This window comes from Epinephelus fuscoguttatus, linkage group LG19 (genome assembly GCF_011397635.1).
Source record: "Epinephelus fuscoguttatus linkage group LG19, E.fuscoguttatus.final_Chr_v1".
In the NCBI taxonomy this organism is placed as follows: domain Eukaryota; kingdom Metazoa; phylum Chordata; class Actinopteri; order Perciformes; family Serranidae; genus Epinephelus; species Epinephelus fuscoguttatus.
The window spans coordinates 12,200,704-12,219,536 of NC_064770.1; the positions used below are offsets into that span (position 1 = coordinate 12,200,704).

General features: G+C 42.3%; 2 protein-coding genes across 5 annotated transcripts in view; both read right to left on the reverse strand.

Moving 5' to 3' along the window:
• Positions 1-4,926, reverse strand: part of ppfia3 (PTPRF interacting protein alpha 3) — a 36,411-nt gene extending 31,485 nt beyond the window's left edge. For all 4 annotated transcript variants that reach the window (XM_049561990.1, XM_049561989.1, XM_049561988.1 and 1 more), the window contains exons 1-2: positions 4,788-4,926; positions 2,982-3,727 (exon numbers count right to left, since the gene is read on the reverse strand). In XM_049561990.1, coding sequence (XP_049417947.1) covers positions 2,982-3,341 — 360 coding nt within the window. In that variant the 5' untranslated portion in view covers positions 3,342-3,727; positions 4,788-4,926. The remainder of the gene's footprint in view (positions 1-2,981; positions 3,728-4,787) is intronic.
• Positions 4,927-9,150: 4,224 nt separating this feature from the next.
• On the reverse strand, positions 9,151-18,782 carry nucb1 (nucleobindin 1). The gene is made up of 13 exons (XM_049562304.1): positions 18,699-18,782; positions 17,293-17,416; positions 17,108-17,215; positions 16,851-16,983; positions 12,922-13,025; positions 12,432-12,617; positions 12,249-12,339; positions 12,109-12,167; positions 11,794-11,886; positions 11,581-11,670; positions 9,942-10,112; positions 9,653-9,770; positions 9,151-9,555 (listed from the first exon to the last, which is right to left on the reverse strand). The coding sequence occupies exons 2-13, from the start codon at positions 17,410-17,412 to the stop codon at positions 9,470-9,472; spliced, it is 1,359 nt and encodes a 452-aa protein (XP_049418261.1). The 5' UTR covers positions 17,413-17,416; positions 18,699-18,782; the 3' UTR covers positions 9,151-9,469.
• Between the last annotated feature and the right edge of the window lie 51 nt (positions 18,783-18,833).

The window sequence follows — 18,833 nt, forward strand, 5'->3', positions numbered from 1 at the left end:
CTTTATACTTTTGGAAAAATCAGGTGATGAGCAATGTGACTTGAATGTAACAGTGATACAAAGGGGCACAAGGCGGGGCTACACTTAGCTTTTGTTTAAGTGGAAATACAATTTTTTGCTTTAACTTATCATTATAAAGTAAGTGTTGATTGCACAATGTAACAGCTATACAGTGACACAACTGTCATTTAGATTGGTTCCCTATAAGCCTGGCTTTCACCGTGCAGTTCTGTCTGCCACTGGGTACGATCTCATGGGAAAATGAAGGCTCTATATACGGCACAAAGGAAGTGCATTAACCACTGTGCAACCCAGCAGCTCTTACCAGTTATCAAAGAGCATCATTGTAGGCTGGTGTTAGAAAGCCTACATCGTTGTGTGATAAATTTGCCTGTCAAGTGCATTACAGGTTTGTATGCTTCGTTCTAGTGGTATTTTACTCTGTCTCACTTAAGTGACACTATCTGAGCTGCCATGTTAACAAGCTGGCAACATGAGGTTTAGTTTCAGTTTCTCTTGTTGATATTAAGACAAGGGTGTGTTTCTGTCATTAACCTCTACTGCCTTTGTTTACTGCTGTTTGTAAATGTTAAAGGTGATATAGTTTCACTGTATATTACAGTAGAAACCGACAACTACTTGCAACTAGTCATGATTGCTGAATGATAATCCAGCATCATTAAAGGTATACTTTGCTGATTTTCAACCAGCTCTGTGTCATAATAATGTGGGCAGTACGTGTCGATGAACTGTTAAAATTCCCTCCTTGTCAGTGCCCAGATCTTCCTGCTCATTAGACAGTAAAAATCCGCCGGATGATGATGTTCGCTGGCTCTAGGTCTGTCGTTCAAACTACAGATTGTACTTCCTCGTATTTGAATGCCCACGACCATGACACAAAGAGTATAGAAGTGGATCGAGAGAGAAAGCTACCTCTCACTCTAAAACACAGACCAAACTATAAACTAAAAACTAAAACATATTTTTAGTTTACGGTTTAGCTGTTATTCGAGATCAATTATTACCTACTGACCGCCATATTGTTTTTCCGACGAGCAACCTGCACCAGCAGGACCTTTTTTTTGGCCCGGTGCGGCGCAAGGCATTCTGGGAGTTGTAGGTCTTTTACCTCTTGCGTGAAAGCGAGTACCACAGTATCTTCATCTTTCTACTGCACAGACAACCCAGTTTTGAGAAAATAAAAACATCTTTCCAGCAATCAAATACTCCTTTAAGTTAAGAATTTTACTACAGTCAAGTACAATTTTAAGGTATTGGTTGTATTTCTTTAAATCTGTTATTCCCCATGCACTGAGCTCATTAAGTATCCACTGTTATAATATCGCAGCCATGTTTTACCCTGAAGACTTTACAATGCAGCCTTATCTTAGCTTCACATTTGTGGCATCGTCTAAAGGGTTTTAATGGGAGAAAAGAAAGATGATGTTGATGTTGGAGATACGATGGTTTCCATCTGTGTTGCTGTACTTTAAACTCCCCAGCAGAACAATAAAGGAGTCAGACTCAGCGCCACCTGGACCGGCTACAACATTAAAACCCTGCTAACAGGTTAACGCATCAATAATTCAACACTGTGAAAGGAACCATTTTCACTAGGAGTACTTTTGATACAGTACAAGATCCGACCGATAATACGTGTTTACTTAGGCTGATGTCAGATTTTGAATGTAGGATTTCTACTTTTGATGCTTTTTTTATACATTAAGAAAATGATTTTAGTACTTTTCCAACACTGCTGCCTGCAAGGATGAACGTTGAAGTTAATCCTGCATTCTGGTGTTATATTCTGCATATGTTTATTAGATCTTCATTTAGAATTTTTAAGGGTTAAGTTTTTGAGCTGCCTGTTTCTCCCTGTTTTCAAAACAGACTCATGCACATCCCCAACGATATCTGAATCTAGTAGCTGAGAGTACTAGGAGCATTAAAGGAACAGTTCACCACAACCACACACCCACGTGCCAGCATGGAGAACCAAAAAACAAACAGCAGATTCTTACCAATACTTCCATCTGTTCAATCTCAACCTTCACCCAAACTATTAAAGCTTAAGCTCGTAGCTAACAGTCTTTTTTCCTGCTCTAATGAAAGCATAAAACACAGAGCGTTTTTTAAAACAGCCTCTTAACACTGTTTAGTTTAGTGAATAGATTGTTGAAATACAGGTCCAGGCATCATCTCCTATGTTCTCCTCAGTGATCATGCTTCAGTCATGCGTGCAGTGCAGTGTATCCTCGCATGCTACTGCAGGATGTGCATGTGTCTGTCCACAGCACTGTGAATAACTACGTGAGAGATAATGGCGTAAATGATGTACTTTTGAATCCACCTTACATTACACTCTGATACAAATGGGTCTTCATTTTGGGGTGAACTGTTTACGCAAAATAAAATCTCAAATCTGGGCTGTGCATGCACTTGTCTTTACCTTACATAATGCAATGCCATTAGAGATATGACTGATCTTGTCCTTTCAAGCCAGTTGCACAGATCATTTTTTGATGAGACCTTCCTTCATTCACACTTTCAGTCTGACCTTGACAAGGCAAAACACAAATATGGCCTATTACAATGTAGGTATAATCATAGCTATAAAAATAACGATACCCTCTTATAGACATGGGCAGATAATGAGACAATTGGCCCCTGGGCACAGATATGCAAAGGGCCCCACCACCTCTCCTACACTGGAGCAAGACACACACACTTTGTGATTATTTTGTGTCTCTTTGAGGTTATTTTATGTCTTTTTTGTTGTTGTTTTATGTCTCTTTGTGGTCATTTTGAGTCTCTTCCTGATTGGTATTTGAAGTAAAGGCCAGGAGGCCCCTGACATATGGGCCCCTTGGACTGTGCCTGGTAGTGTGTGCTATGGCGCAGTACTGAAACAGCATTATGTGATATTAAAACTAGGTGTATCAGTTGCTCCCACCTCCTCTTGACCCCCTAAGTCATCGTACCTGTGGCAGGGCGATGGACAACTGCCTCTGGAGTGACTCCTTCTCGTGGCCCAGCTCCCTCAGGCGTAGGTGTGCTGTCCCCAGGCTGTCCTGGGTCTCCCTCAGGCTCTCCAACAGCCTCTCCCTCTCCGTCAGCATGTTCACCATCAGCGACTCCAGGTTGCCAGTGCTGCCCCCTTCGTCGCTGCCACCGCCGCTGCCACCACCACCACCACCACTGCGGGGATCCCTGCCGCCGTAGCCCCCCATGCCTCCCATCCCTCCGCCCATCCCTCCTCCGCCCCCCGCCGGGGAAGACGAGCCGCCTCCTCCGCCGCCGCGCCCGTCCTCCGAGATGGTGGGCATCACCTCGCACATCATCTTGAGGCCTGGGTGTGAGAGGTGTTGTCTGAGAAGCTGTCTAGGACACTTGCCTGGTGGACCACTGACTCGTCATTAACTGGCCAACAGTGACTTCGTCGGTTAGGGGGGGTCGTTCCTCTCAAGCTGATTGGGTGGCAGGCAAGAGACAAGTGCTGGGGGGGAGACGAGCTCTGTAAGTGTGAGTGTGTGAGTGTGTGAGGGAGAGAAAAGTGTGGGGAAGAGGAGGTCAGATAAGTTCCAGTGTTCTGGGGAAACAGTGTGGGGTGACAGGGGCTGGTGGAGGGACAGGGTGGGGTGGGGGTGCAGGGGTAAGAGGGAGAAGTGCAGGTTTGGTGGATGACCTCTGACCCCTGGCCCAGGCTTCACTGAGATGAGAGACGAACCTGGAGAGAAGAAGAAGAAAGGGAGAGGACATTTTAGTGTGAATAATGTGACGGAACAAAATGATGTGGAGCACAGGATGTTGTAATAAAGCCTGTGCTGCCCACCAGGTTGTGATCCCTCATACCATCACACGTGAGCCACCCTAACACACACACACACACATACACACACTACATGCACCTCTCCCAGGCGTTCCTCCAAACCTCAAAGACAGAAAAACCATTGCTGTTGCAGCACAGCTCTCTCTTCCACTGACTGCCATCGCGATACCCAACGTCTGGAGTAATTCATCCATCAGTGCATGTCTCGGCTTTATGTATCCGAGCGTCCATAGTCATCATGATGGTGAAAATGAATGCGCATGATGTACGGAAATGAGTCGTGAAAGGTGGCTTTACCTCAGCAGCCTACAAAAACGCCGTCAGGCAAACACAGAACAATTATCAGGCCTGTAGGTAGCAGAAAGATGCGGCGCTGTTTCATACATTCATGTGTGAGGAGAGAAAAAAGGGTGTCATCATGAATTGTAATTACGGGCTGTATCCAGGAGGAAATGGGCTTCTCTCTACGGCTCCGGAACCCATCTGTAAAAAATATTGTAGGGGAATCAGGAGGCTTATTATCTTCAGGGTGTCAGGACGGGAGATGGATTGCTGTCTAACAAAATAAATGGTCTAAATATGTAATAAACAGCCTATTTCTATGCATGTAGGGCTGAGCAGTGTAGCCTCACACCGCTATCACATCATGGTAGGAGGTGCCAATCACGCTGGAAATGATGTAGGCCTAATTAACACATTCAATCACAAGATATCACGCAATTGGATTATTTTTAGGGATATAATGGAGCCAGATGTCGGAACACGGTGCGCCGCTTTGGCTTTATTCCGACTGCAAGGCGTCTATTTCCCATCAACACCCCACTGCCTCCCCTCCTCCTCCTCCTCCCCACACCACCCCCACCCATAAAAACAGCTGGACGGTCTAACGCACGCCTAGATCTGTGTACCGAGCATCACGGTGGCTTCCAGCCGCCGCCGGACGGTCAGTGTGTCTTACCCTCTCCATGATGGACAGAGAAAGGAAGTAAAGGCGCATCGCTGGCCGGTTCACTCCATCGGAGCACCTGAGACACGGAGGCTGCAGCTTATCCCCGTTACAGCCCGGTTACCAGCCTGCCCCATCCCCTCCCTCACTCTCTCTGCTGTGGGAGCGACGGTGCTGCTCAGCCGCTGCGTCAAGCTGCACGCAGGAAACACGGGCAACATCCGGTCAGGACTTTCACAATAAAAGATGCAAGTCTGCAAATGCATGCAAACAGCTGGTCAGATCCAGTACATCGATTGTCTGACCGAAGTGCCACAAAGATTTGGATGTAAGAAAACACAGCGAATCCAAATATGGTTAAAAATGACCACATCGAACCTACAGTTCGCTACTTGAGTATTTTAATTGCTTATTTAACATTTTTTATCAGTGATTTTTTAAAATTGCTTTTCTTTCCTCTTATCTCATTTCTTGCTCTCATTTTAATTATCATTTAGCTCACTGGTTCCCAGCCTGGGGTTGCGGCCCCATCAGGGATCACCAAAGGGTTGGGAGGCCTTCTTGAATTAAAGGGGTATAAGAAAACTTAATAATAAAAAAAATGCTAAAAATGCTGCAAAAAAAAAAAATAAAAAAATAAATTAAAAAAAAATAACTATACAGGCTTATATCTCAGCATTTTATTCATTTCTGTGAAGAAAACTACTTTAAACTATTATTTTAAAAGTTTGAATTATTATTCAAGATATAAACTTGGGCACAGAGACTTCACTCTATGCTTAACAGCTTTGCCCTGCATTAAAAAGGTACACACTTGAAACAACCAAATAACTAACAGGGCATTGCCCTCAGGGAGAAGAATACACTGAATTTGTCCCAAAAAAGAACTCATCTTTGATGAATATTCACAAATAATAATTTGCCCAAATTTGACCCAAATTGATTCTTGTACAGAAACTTCCTGAAGCTATTGCATTCACTATTTGAGTCAACAGTGCAGTTTATCAGATGTTCTGTACTGTTATTGTTATATGTTGAATATAATATGAAATATCCATTAAATATGTCACGTAGTCAGGGATCATCAGTTTACTCAATGACAGAAAAGGGGTCTCTTATGGAAGATGGTTGGGAACCACCATATATTAGATATTTTATATACATTTTAGTGTATATAATAATATCTAATATATATATGATATATATCTTATATAGTATAGTATTGGTTGTAGTATAAGTAGTTTTATTATTAGTGTTAGTATGATTCAGGGCTGGTTTTATTAGATATTTCAATTTCATGTGTCTCTCATCCCTGTTTTTTTTATTGAGGGAAACTTGATAGTTGTATCTCTTCAGATGTCTTAAAACTTTTCAAATTAAACCGTCTGAGGAGGAAACATCAGTCTTTGATTGAGCTGCTTACAACTAAACATAATGCACCTGATTCTGAGTAGACACCACTTTGCTCTAAAGGATCACAAGCCAGAGAAAGCTGGAAAACACTGATTTACAGGACAGGCGGGCTAACAGGAACCGAGGACAGGTGTAATGATCGGTATTGACTCATTGTGGACATCTATCTTTTGTTGAAACTGAGTAATGTAGTGTCACTCTGTTGAAAGATAAAATATATCCCTTCTAAAAATAACCTAAAACAAAAACACTACTTGGTTGAAACTTTATTGTGAAGACAAATAATAGCGCTTCCGGCCTCCTTCTTGATGTTTGTGTGCACCTTGACGACCTCCCATCGTTTATCTTCCCTCATCTCTCCTCCTCAGTGAGATGCTGGGTCTTAAAGAAACATGCTCACACCGGCGGCCACCACAGAAACTCCTCACATCCTCACACTCATCTCTAATTGCACCCTTTTAAAGTTTTCTGTCTTGAAACACAAAACTAAAACACACGATCAGAGTTAGAATTATTTCCTTAATTTATCCTTACTGTGTGGTACATGAAACTTGCTGAAATAATTAAACAAGTGCGCCCTCTGGTGGCCAAATAGGAGAAATGCAATGAACTGGTACCATAAGAGTTTAGGCCAAATGTCTACATTTTAAAAAACTATCGTGGACTATAATGTTTTTGTGTGAAACTGAGGAGTACGAGGAACATTCAAAAGGTCACAGTCAGAGATAAACAACTTTAAAATGACCAGGACTTTGACTTTTGTTAAAAGTTTATTATAAAGTGAGTCATTTGGGGGTTCTTATTGGGGTTAAATGATTTATTCAAACCTATTGAATAAAAATGTTGACAATTCCTTCTTCATGATTAAATCACCCGCTTCTTCTGTCAGTAAAAATTTACCAGTCACCATCACCAGTCATGAAAGGCTCGGTCTGTCAGCCAGTCACAGCGCAGGGGAGGCGGGTCTTTAGCACTTAGGTAGTGACGGAGAGAGAGGGGGGAGGAGGGGATGTGGTGGAGGTGACGTAATGCCCTCTTCAGTGAGGATGATGTACAGTAGAGGGGCCAGTGAGATTCAAAGTGCAGCCAAATTAAATTTGGAGAAAGAAAAAAAAATCATAATTTGGAGAGATGAACAAAAAACTGATCATTGATGGTTCAGGTCAGAGGAAATTCTCTTTGCAGTGAGGCAGCATAAAAATAAAAAGCACAATAAGGCACTATGTCACCTCTTTCTGAATTAAGTCTATTACCTAATGAAGTTTTTTCTTAATCACAGACTCGACTGACTGCCTCAGAAATATTTAACATTATCAGCAAAGACCTTCACACAACACAACCTCAAATGACAACCTCATCTGAGACTGTAAAAACATAGAAAAGAGCCATTTATAGAATGACAGTGCTTATTTGTTCCTCACTGAGGGATGCACAACTCACTGAGGCCACTGTCACTGAATAAGGAAGAACTTTTATTCTTTAACTGTAATACTTCAAGCATTAATAACCTGTCATGGAATAATACTACTTTAAATGTCCAGATTCTGTCATTACATTTTACTTATGAAGAAGAAGACTGAAGTGTCATTGCAGTAAAATGCTTAATATCAAAAGTGAAATTAATCTTTCTTAAAAAAAACAAAAAAAACAAAACATAAATATGAAGAGAAAAGAGAGTACAGTAATTTACATTTATAACACTCCTGAGCACAGAGTACTCACAGGATCACACTGCATCATGCCCTCCTGCCATGGCGTCTTAACAGAGCCGCTGACAGTGTGTTGACAGCTTCAGTGTCACCTCTGGTCACAAACAGCTGGATGAAATGTCAGAGCTCCTGTTGTGGATGACGCCCTCTGCAGAACAGCAGACACCACACAACACCGACCTGCTGGAGTTCCCACAGGGAGCAGAGCCTCACGCAAAATTTACAGGAAATCAGCTTGAAGGAAAGTGGCTAATAAAAGACAGACACAATCCCACCAACATGAATAATGAATCCCTTTGTCTATTTATGCTTTTATTTAAGTATAGAATTAAATATATACTTGTTTAGCTTAGCTTTTCATGATTTCTTTTAGTATTCATTTCCTAAGCATTTAAAAATTGGTCTTATGTTATTTCAACACATAAAAATGGCTTTAACAGCTACTTTTCATCTCAGTTTTATAAAAACAAGTTCATACTTTTGTAAGAATGTCATGAGAGACTTGGGATTTTTTAAATGGGAGTATGCCCCAATACAAAACTGAATTAGCAACAGAATAAAAGTATAATGCTTTACCTGGTTTGCATGTGCATTTGTGCTAAAAAAAAAAAAAAAAAAAGAAGTGTATATTATGTATTCATATTAGCTGGAACATATCAAAACCTGTTTACATGGAAGAACAACTGTAGTGCTTCTCTGTCTATGAGACTGGACATTTCAAAATAAATGTTCCTGCTGCGTCTGAACTCCAGGCATTACGTCGTAATAAACAAAGACTTGATGATCCGGGCAGCTTCCTGAAGACGTCTTTATTTGGCAGATATGACAGTGGTGACTGACAGTGGGCAGCTGCGCGGACACCAGGAGGGGAGGGGCCCTGCGGGGTCACGACAGGTCAGCGGGTTAGAGGAATGCTGATAGGAATGCCCTGAGTGGCGGCCAGGGGAGCATCTCTTCAGCGGGACAACAACAAGCATCAGCAGGTCCCTGGGGAGCCATGACAGTGGACAACAGGCCCAGTGTCTGCAGAGGCACACAGTGACCCAGAGGAGGAGGAGGGGGAAGAGGCTGGGAGCACAGAACGCATCTTAACGGGGTGACACACACATCCACTTATCTCCTTCTGTCTGGATTTATCATAGAGTACGTTTCATACTTATTCTATTGTAGAGGAAGGTGGAACGTACACAGTTGAAATTTGTCCCGGCCAGTGACCCCCAAATAACTTCAGATCAAATCAGAGAGAAGTCTGGTTTAGAGGCTTTAAATTAAGACTTTATTTGATGATGTTTATGACTTCACACATTAGACCCTGCATTAATGAAAACTTCACTGAAACTGAAGATTTCTGAAAATATGTATACTGTTGCTTTGAGATCTTTAAATCTAATGTAGACCACAGAGATGAACACACAGTACAATATGTCATGATTAGCGAGCCACGTCCATCTGAATTTATACATACAGTTCACGTAATTCACTTTGTGGAACCCATCTGGATATCTGTGTCAGTGCAAATCGGAGTGAGTGTGTGTGCGCATGTGTGTGTTAAGGCTGTCAGAACGTGCTGCGTTAAGTGTGTAAAGGCAGATTCTGTGGAGGCTCTGCGGGCAGATTATTTGGGGCCTCGGCTTGCTGCTCAGCTGGGTCTTTTGCCTCTGTGAGGAGAGAGAAGAGAAAGATTCACTCGATAAAAAACAATCACTACAGAAATCCATACCAACAAAAACACATATCACATCACAGATTGTTTACCTTTATCTTCCACTTTTTGTGCCTCTGGTTGAAACTGTAGTTCTCCGTTAGGACCCGCAGGAGGCTGCCCGTCTGCTGCCTGCTGCTCTTTCTGTCTCTGGGACATTTCTAACACTGCCTGAAACAGAAAAAATGAATTATCTGTACATGCTTGACTCTTATTACAGGCTGAAAACTGGTTGTTGAGTGAATATATTTCAAGGTTGCCCCTGTATGATTGTGTCAGGGGATCCACTCTAGTCCAGTCTCAGATGACGTGAGGCTGTGATTGACGTGGCGGGACAGTTACCTGCTGGTACTCTCTCCTCTGAGCCTCCAGGGCTTTGCCTCTCTCCTTCAGCAGCTCCTGCTGCTGACGCAGATTCTCTGCCTTCCTCTTCAGCTCCTCCTCTTTATCTCGGAGTTCAACCTCAAATCGCTGCAGCTCTTCCTCTGTGTACACCGGTTTGGCCTCCAGAGTCTGCAGCAGAGGATACGGATGTAACACAAAGAATTCACTCTACTATGAAAATGTTATGGGTTTGTAAAGGCTAAGCTGTCTTCAGACTCATAACTGTAACCTCATCAGTTGGTCCTGCTTCTCTTGTCTCCATTCACCTACTTTACTTACTATTCAAATGAATTTTGCTGATGCTTGGGATGCTCTTTATGTGACGAGGTAATTATAACCCCTCCTTTACTGGTAGAGAAATCTGTATTATGGCGTTCATTCCAGATTTTTTTTTCTCTCATTCTTTCTCATTCCCAGGGCATCAAATACTGCCGCTTTGTAACGCCCCTCCGCACGTGATATCGACGCCAAAGGCACCCTTTTGCATCTTAATGTGACACACTGGCTTTCATATAACTACGGTGTAAACCCATTCACGGCAATACCTAGTTCTGAGAGCAACTGACACAGTAGAAAAAGCGAGAAAGTCCACGTAGGCGGGAGGGAAGAGAGGTGTATGGGTCAAACACAACCTAACTTCCATCCAGGGGACAATACTTTGTGTTCAGGCTGAAACCTGAACTCAGTGTTGTAACAATGTAGTGTAACAAAACGCAGTCGACATACAGCTGTCGTACACTGACTTCAGTCATTTGACACGTTTACGTCACATTATATTACGTTACATTTGTACTTATTTTGACCCAAAACATGACATTTTTTGCTAAGCAAACCTAGCCACAACACAACATAAACCAATTGTTGCAATGTGTTTGAGCTGAGCGTGCCCAGTGTGTCGCTATGGGACGCCGAGGGGCGTGACAAAGCATCCGTATTTGATGCCCTGGAAATGAGAACAGGTTGTCCCTCCTGTGATATTTTCATTACATTAAAACTCTTCACTGAAGCTGAGGATAGCTTTGACAATGATATATTTACAGAAACCTGCTGAGAATCTAGTTCAGATGTGCAAACACACCCTTATTTAACCAAGCACAAGTTTAACCTTACCTCAACTTATTTGAAACACCTATAAACAGGTCTCAGTGTGTACAGTGTGCTGAGTTAGCCTGCTACTCATCTCTGTAGCAGGCTGGAAGCTCAAGGCTGCATCAGACGCTACTAGCATAACACTAGAATCTCTGACTCAACAGACAACTTGCATTGTAGGTAGTTTAGGCAACATGTTTTGAAGAGGAAGAAGAATGTCTGAAAAACAAAGACGATATCTCTGGTTCTGCTGCACTGAAACCGTCCCTCCAACCCAACAGCGTTATAGCGGTGCGGTGCAAGTAAATGCAACGTTACACTTCATTTTTTCTATTCCCAGCAGCCACTTGTAGAAGCAGCTCCAAATGTGCGAGTTGATGAGGGAAAGAATATAGTACCATTTAACTTCACCACCCACATTTCCCCAGCCTGTCCTGGGATTTGAACCACAGACCCTCCAATCGCCCGCCCACTTCCCCGACCTTCAGGCCACCTCTGGGCTCTTTACCTCCCACTCTTTGGGATTACTGAACTCCTTCTTCTCTGTGGATTTCAGGAACTCCTCCAGGCTGACGAGACGATCTTTATTTGTGTCCACCTTTTAACACAGAAACATTAACAGTCAAAGCAAAGCGGAGGGGAGAAAAACAGTGGAGAGTGACTCATGGCATGTGATGAAAACAAGAGCAAAGAGAGATCAAAGTGAATACTTAAGACTCACATTCTTCATGACGTGCTCCCTCATCCTCAGCCTTTCTTCCTCCATCTCCATCATATCGTCTTCCTCGTTCTTCGGGTCGTAGACCTTCTCCAGCTGGAGGAGGGAAGTGAACAGATGTTACCGTGCTGCTGTGCGTATCACTGCTGTCAGGTTCAAAACTTTTACTTTTAGAAAGTCTGCAGGGGCGCAGATGAAACAGCTGTATTTTCAAATAGATGATCATCCATTTTTGATTTTCTGTCATGGGATTTTAGGGGGTTGCATAGTAAAACCAAACCTTTATTATAAAGCCATGATGCATTATAGCTTCCTTACCTCTTTAGTGAAGAGAGCCTCCAATTCCTGCTCATCTAAAACACCATCTTCATTTGTATCTAAACAGGGCAGAGAAGACCTTTATTCATATTCATTCATATCATTATAAAGGACGGGTTAAAAGAGGAGCTGTCACTCACCATGTAGTTTAAAAAATGTTTTGGGGTTGAACTCCTGAGGATCCAGTCCATCTGTCTCCTCCCAAACTTCCCGTAGCTGAGCAACACTACCCTGCGTGTGCAGCAGAAAGAGATAAAACATGTAAGAAAGCTTCACTTCCACTTGTTTCCACCAAAACACAACATGGGTGCATTTGTGCATACCGGAGCATTGACTTTGGGGTGCTGGCGGTGTTTCTCCTTAAGCTCCTGCATTCTCTTCTCCTCTTTCTCCCTCTTCTCCTGGTCCAGGCCCTTCAGGTACTCCCGTCTCTCGTGCTCCTTCAGCATCTCGTAGCGTTTGAACTCCTCATGTCTCTCAGCGTCGTAGTTCTCCAAGTCCTTGGTGGCCTGGAGACAAAGAGCCAGACAGAGACTGTTGTCATGAAATCAAAAAGTGGGGCCACATTTAATACAAAGCAAACATTTTAGGTGTCTGGAACAATCAGTGACAGATCTGCCATCTTGTTTTGACCTGTAATTGAAGCACCCTCGAGTCTTATCAGTGTCACTTTGATTCTGCTGGACTGTGAGGGGATTCATCACATTCCCACATTCCATCAAAACTTTTGTCAAAACATATAAACCCCTGACTGATTTTTCAGTCTCTGGGGTCAAAAACAATCCAGTTTTTATTATCTCTGGAGGATCTTACCGTGGAGATTAGCAGCTCGAGGTCTTTGGCCTCAAAGGTGTTTTGATTGTGGGGATCCAGATGTTCAAACTGCTTCAGCAGGGAGGCGTGGTCCATCTGCAGGCCTGTACGACAGACACATCAATTACCAAACAGACACTGGACTTTTGACACATGACTCCCATTATGTCCTTTATACGCTGAACGCATCTCTGTATGGAGGCTACATTCCTCCAAGTTCTAACCTGTACAGTACAGGCCAAAAGTTTGGACACACCTTCTCATTCAATGCGGTTTCTTTATTTTCATGACTATTTACATTGTAGATTCTCACTGAAGGCATCAAAACTATGAATGAACACATGTGGAGTTATGTACTTAACAAAAAAAGGTGAAATAACTGAAAACATGTTTTATATTCTAGTTTCTTCAAAATAGCCACCCTTTGCTCTGATTACTGCTTTGCACACTCTTGGCATTCTCTCCATGAGCTTCAAGAGGTAGTCACCTGAAATGGTTTCCACTTCACAGGTGTGCCTTATCAGGGTTAATTAGTGGAATTTCTTGCTTTATCAATGGGGTTGGGACCATCAGTTGTGTTGTGCAGAAGTCAGGTTAATACACAGCCGACAGCCCTATTGGACAACTGTTAAAATTCATATTATGGCAAGAACCAATCAGCTAACTAAAGAAAAACGAGTGTCCATCATTACTTTAAGAAATGAAGGTCAGTCAGTCCGGAAAATTGCAAAAACTTTAAATGTGTCCCCAAGTGGAGTCGCAAAAACCATCAAGCGCTACAACGAAACTGGCACACATGAGGACCGACCCAGGAAAGGAAGACCAAGAGTCACCTCTGCTTCTGAGGATAAGTTCATCCGAGTCACCAGCCTCAGAAATCGCAAGTTAACAGCAGCTCAGATCAGAGACCAGATGAATGCCACACAGAGTTCTAGCAGCAGACCAATCTCTAGAACAACTGTTAAGAGGAGACTGCGCGAATCAGGCCTTCATGGTCAAATAGCTGCTAGGAAACCACTGCTAAGGAGAGGCAACAAGCAGAAGAGATTTGTTTGGGCCAAGAAACACAAGGAATGGACATTAGACCAGTGGAAATCTGTGCTTTGGTCTGATGAGTCCAAATTTGAGATCTTTGGTTCCAACCGCCGTGTCTTTGTGAGACGCAGAAAAGGCGAACGGATGGATTCCACATGCCTGGTTCCCACTGTGAAGCATGGAGGAGGAGGTGTGATGGTGTGGGGGTGTTTTGCTGGTGACACTGTTGGGGATTTATTCAAAATTGAAGGCACACTGAACCAGCATGGCTACCACAGCATCCTGCAGCGACATGCCATCCCATCCGGTTTGTGTTTAGTTGGACGATCATTTATTTTTCAACAGGACAATGACCCCAAACACACCTCCAGGCTGTGTAAGGGCTATTTGACCAAGAAGGAGAGTGATGGAGTGCTGCGGCAGATGACCTGGCCTCCACAGTCACCGGACCTGAACCCAATCGAGATGGTTTGGGGTGAGCTGGACCGCAGAGTGAAGGCAAAGGGGCCAACAAGTGCTAAACACCTTTGGGAACTCCTTCAAGACTGTTGGAAAACCATTTCAGGTGACTACCTCTTGAAGCTCATGGAGAGAATGCCAAGAGTGTGCAAAGCAGTAATCAGAGCAAAGGGTGGCTATTTTGAAGAAACTAGAATATAAAACATGTTTTCAGTTATTTCACCTTTTTTTGTTAAGTACATAACTCCACATGTGTTCATTCATAGTTTTGATGCCTTCAGTGAGAATCTACAATGTAAATAGTCATGAAAATAAAGAAAACGCATTGAATGAGAAGGTGTGTCCAAACTTTTGGCCTGTACTGTATATCTAACAAGTAATGATGAGTCAGTCCCCACAGACTCCAATGTTAAAATGCCCAACTTTACAGCAAAAATAAACATGTCTACAGCCTGGTGCAAAAAACAGTTTGGTCTCTGTGGCTAATTTCATCATTCATGACAACTGAGGGTCAACTTTTACACAACTCAACCAATTACATTTCATTAAAGCTTATAGTTCTGCAAAATTTAGGGCATGGCCACTTTAAGTCACAGGCTTTACACAACCTTTCCAGGGCGGGAATGTTGCACCATTAATCCGCTTCACTGTTCTGTATAAAATGCACACGAAATGGGGGGGTAAAGTTGTTCCACCTTTAAGCTGGCAGCGGAGGTAGTAACAGAGCCAAATCAACATCTGTGTAAAGTGCGTGAGTCAGCAGGATGGGATAGGTGTGATGTTTTGATGGCATGTTATGCGTGTGACCCACCACTGCGAGATTTGAAAAGCAGCTACTAGCAGTTAGCAGCTAACTCAAAGAAAAAGCACAGCAACCAAAAATGTCTGCAAAGTGGGGAGACTATGAGGTCCGGGAGCTCCAAACCCTCCAAGCAGGAGATGAGATCAACCACCTTCTAACTTCTCTCCCCATCTGGAGCCATCTAGTTTCACACAAGCCGAGGACAGAGATCTTGAATTACCTCAACTAAGATGACTGTCATCTTTCCTTCTATGTACATGGTCCTGATGTGGTAGGCTGCATAGGAGACAGAAGATTCTGATGCACCCTCTCCATGTGGTTTTCAGTATGTGTCTATGTCTCTTTTGCATGTATGCTTGAAGAGTCTTCATCTCCTAAGTTATTGGGTTTCTTTCTTTTCATCAGTGTTTCTATAATTGTTTTTATCCACTTCATAGCTGACTGGCCTATGACTTTCACCAGAGCCCTGCTGGTCAGGTTTATCTGTTTCCATCTCTCATGACAAGGACGTAGGGATGGCTTAAAGAGCCGAATCGACGTCTGTGTAAAGAGAGTTGAGCCAGCAGGACAGGACAGATGTGATGTTTTGATGACATGTTATGCATGCGACCCATCACCAGGAGATTTATAAAGCAATGTTATGCCATTGTCATTGTTTAGAAAGAGCTACCCGACACATGTTGTGTGTCACTCTAAAGGCTGATGCTGTTGTGGTATATGTCATACCCATCAGACCTCTTTTGCTTCCTGAATGGCAGCATGCTGTCTACAAACACATTCTGGGGTGGCATTACGATGCTTGTTGTTTGGTTCTGTGTAAAAAAACAAAGGCGGCATAACGACGAAGAGGCTTCACTGCGGCAGTATTGCGAGATCTCTGCGTAAAAAGGGCTCATGAGTCAGATCCATTCCTCACTCCCCCATTGCTCCACCATCTTATCCAAATATGATCACTTCTGGCTCCAAAAATACAAGATGGCAACGATACTTCAGAACTGGAATCAACAAACAAATTGGTGACGTCATGCTGGCTACATCCACTATTTTCATATTTGCATGCTTGAATGTATATGAATTGTTTTTTGTTGTTTTTTTTTTTCACCTGTACGGGTGTCTTCATTTCAAACTGTCCATTAAGATTCTGATTATCTATCTATGCTTACATTGATGAAATCATCAGTTATTGGCAATTCATAAGTAATATAAGTGTTGATTAGTTGATGAAACATAAAATTGACTGACTCAATCTTTCAAATTAATATTCTTTTAAATAAAAATACAAATATTTGCTGGTTAAAGTTTTTATAATTGCAAAATTATTGCTTCACTCCATTTCATGTAATATAATTTGAGCATTTAATTAAGGTCAAATTGACTCTTTATTATCTTTTATTAAGACTTGAAGGCACTTGTGTTTCTGGGCATTTTTAACGTTTTATATTACACCTTACTACATGTATAGCAGTGGACAGTACACAAACTGCTCTCTCTGCTACAGCAACCATCTAAATCTCCACCAGGGATCTTTAATTAAATCTAATACAATCTATCTACAGTATGTAAGTACAAGTACAGTACATACACTCTCTCTGTCTGTCTGTCTCAGTAGTCTACAGAAAAGGGGTCCACTCACTCTGTGTGTTGGTGCTGTCCAGTTTAGCCTTGAGCAGCATCCTGAGGCGAGAAACCTCCTGACGCTTCAGCTCATCCAGGCGAGTCCTCACATGGTGACTGACCAGGTCCAGCTCTTTACTGAGACGACCATTCTGATGAAGAACACAAGATATCCAGGTGAAAAGAATCAAATGGCAGATTCTCTTGCTACCTGCTGTAAAAAAAGGTTAACGAGGAAGCTTTGTGGGTGAGAATCAAGAAAAAATAGGTACTGACCTTGATGTCCTCTGTGTTGGCTGTTTGCAGTTTTTCTCTAAAGTGAGGGTCTGTCTCCAAAACCTCAATCACCTCTCTGAGATACCTGTCGTAGTAAAGGCCAGTGTCCTGCAAGAAAGGACAGGTTATTCACAACAAACTGAATCCAAACTAATGTGTACGACTGAGACTACTGAGGCCATTACCCCGTTTTCCTCTGGCACTTCCTCTTTAGGTTCCTGGTTGTCTCCATTGCGATCAATAGGCACTGACCAGACGCCAGCAGAGATGGACAAAAGCAGCAGCCAGCCAGGTTTTAAGTTCATCCTCCTTCAAAATAAACAATAATGACTGTTAAAACACTATGTTCAAACTTCTTTTCTGCAAGCACAGAGAAGAATAAGAGGCAGAGGTGTGTCAGAAATTACATTAAGTCTGGATAAATGTCTTGTAGAGTGTCAATTCTCCTTCACTTTAGCTGACATAGGTGTTTGGTGCAATGTGTTGTATGCCAGGTAAGCCAAACTTCTTTCAAAAAGTATCTGGATTCATCTTTTTCTTGCCAGAATCCTATAAATTTAGACGACCTTTAAAAGTTGATAAATTCAACATGATCATTTCTTTTTTATTAAAATCTAAAGACTACACAGACTGCACATGTTTGCATGTGAAGACTGTGACCAATTCTGCTTTGTAATCATACTTAAGAAATTATATTTACTTATAAAAAGCTTAAGAATAATCTTGTTGTTTATATCCAGTATTTATTATTATTATAACATTGATAAGGTTTCTTGCCATTGCCTGCTGTTTGCACAGGTGTGTCAGTGTTTCCAGTTGTCACGAGCTACTACATGACTCATGTCTAATGTACACCTGGGCAGGTAGTAACCCTGATCCTGGATCATTCTGTTCATGTATGTATGTATGACGGATATGTGATTATCATATGCCGAATTTACCAGGAGACTTTAGAGACTTAGAAAACAACAAAAGCTGTTATTTTTAAAGACGTGTGTGTCTTTACCTACAAGAATAAACAAAAATATCAGATTTATTTCATGGAGTTTGGCGTGACGGTCAATTTTGAGCTGGAAAACATATTTTGCGATCAGAATTAACAGCAACCATGTAGTTTAAAACACCAGGGGTGCGATAAAAAACACATTTGCGATTGGATATTAATAGTGTATGACATTGCTGGTGTGTGTAGTGTAGCTTGTTAGCTTCCGTTAACTAGCTTGAAACAAGGATGCGGATGAGGGGAGGTCTTACAACATAAACGTATCTTTCTATAGGCGTATTCAGCCGTGAGATAAGATTTAAGGCATGAGTAAAACTAATGCCTGGGGGTTTACATCATTTTAAAAATCATTCGTTTTTAAAAATGTAATTTTACAGGTGACATGGTTTATATTAACAGGTTCGGGTTATCCATTCACCGCTAACGTTACCTTAACAGTTAGCCGCTGGCTCTAGATACGTCGTCTACCTACGTTGTCCTATTTATATGTCACGATTTTCTAAGAATTCTTCGGTTAAACCGCCGATATTGAAAACACAATTAAAATATGTTATTACACGTAATATCTTTAAATAGCTCGTCTCTTACCGCAGGTATGTGTTTGATATGTGATCCGATGCTCTGAGCACGATCTGTATTCGCGTCGGATAAAATTGACGTCATGAGAATGCAGCGCTGGTCCAAGATGCTGCCTTCAGGTACTGTCGGACATACGCATTTACA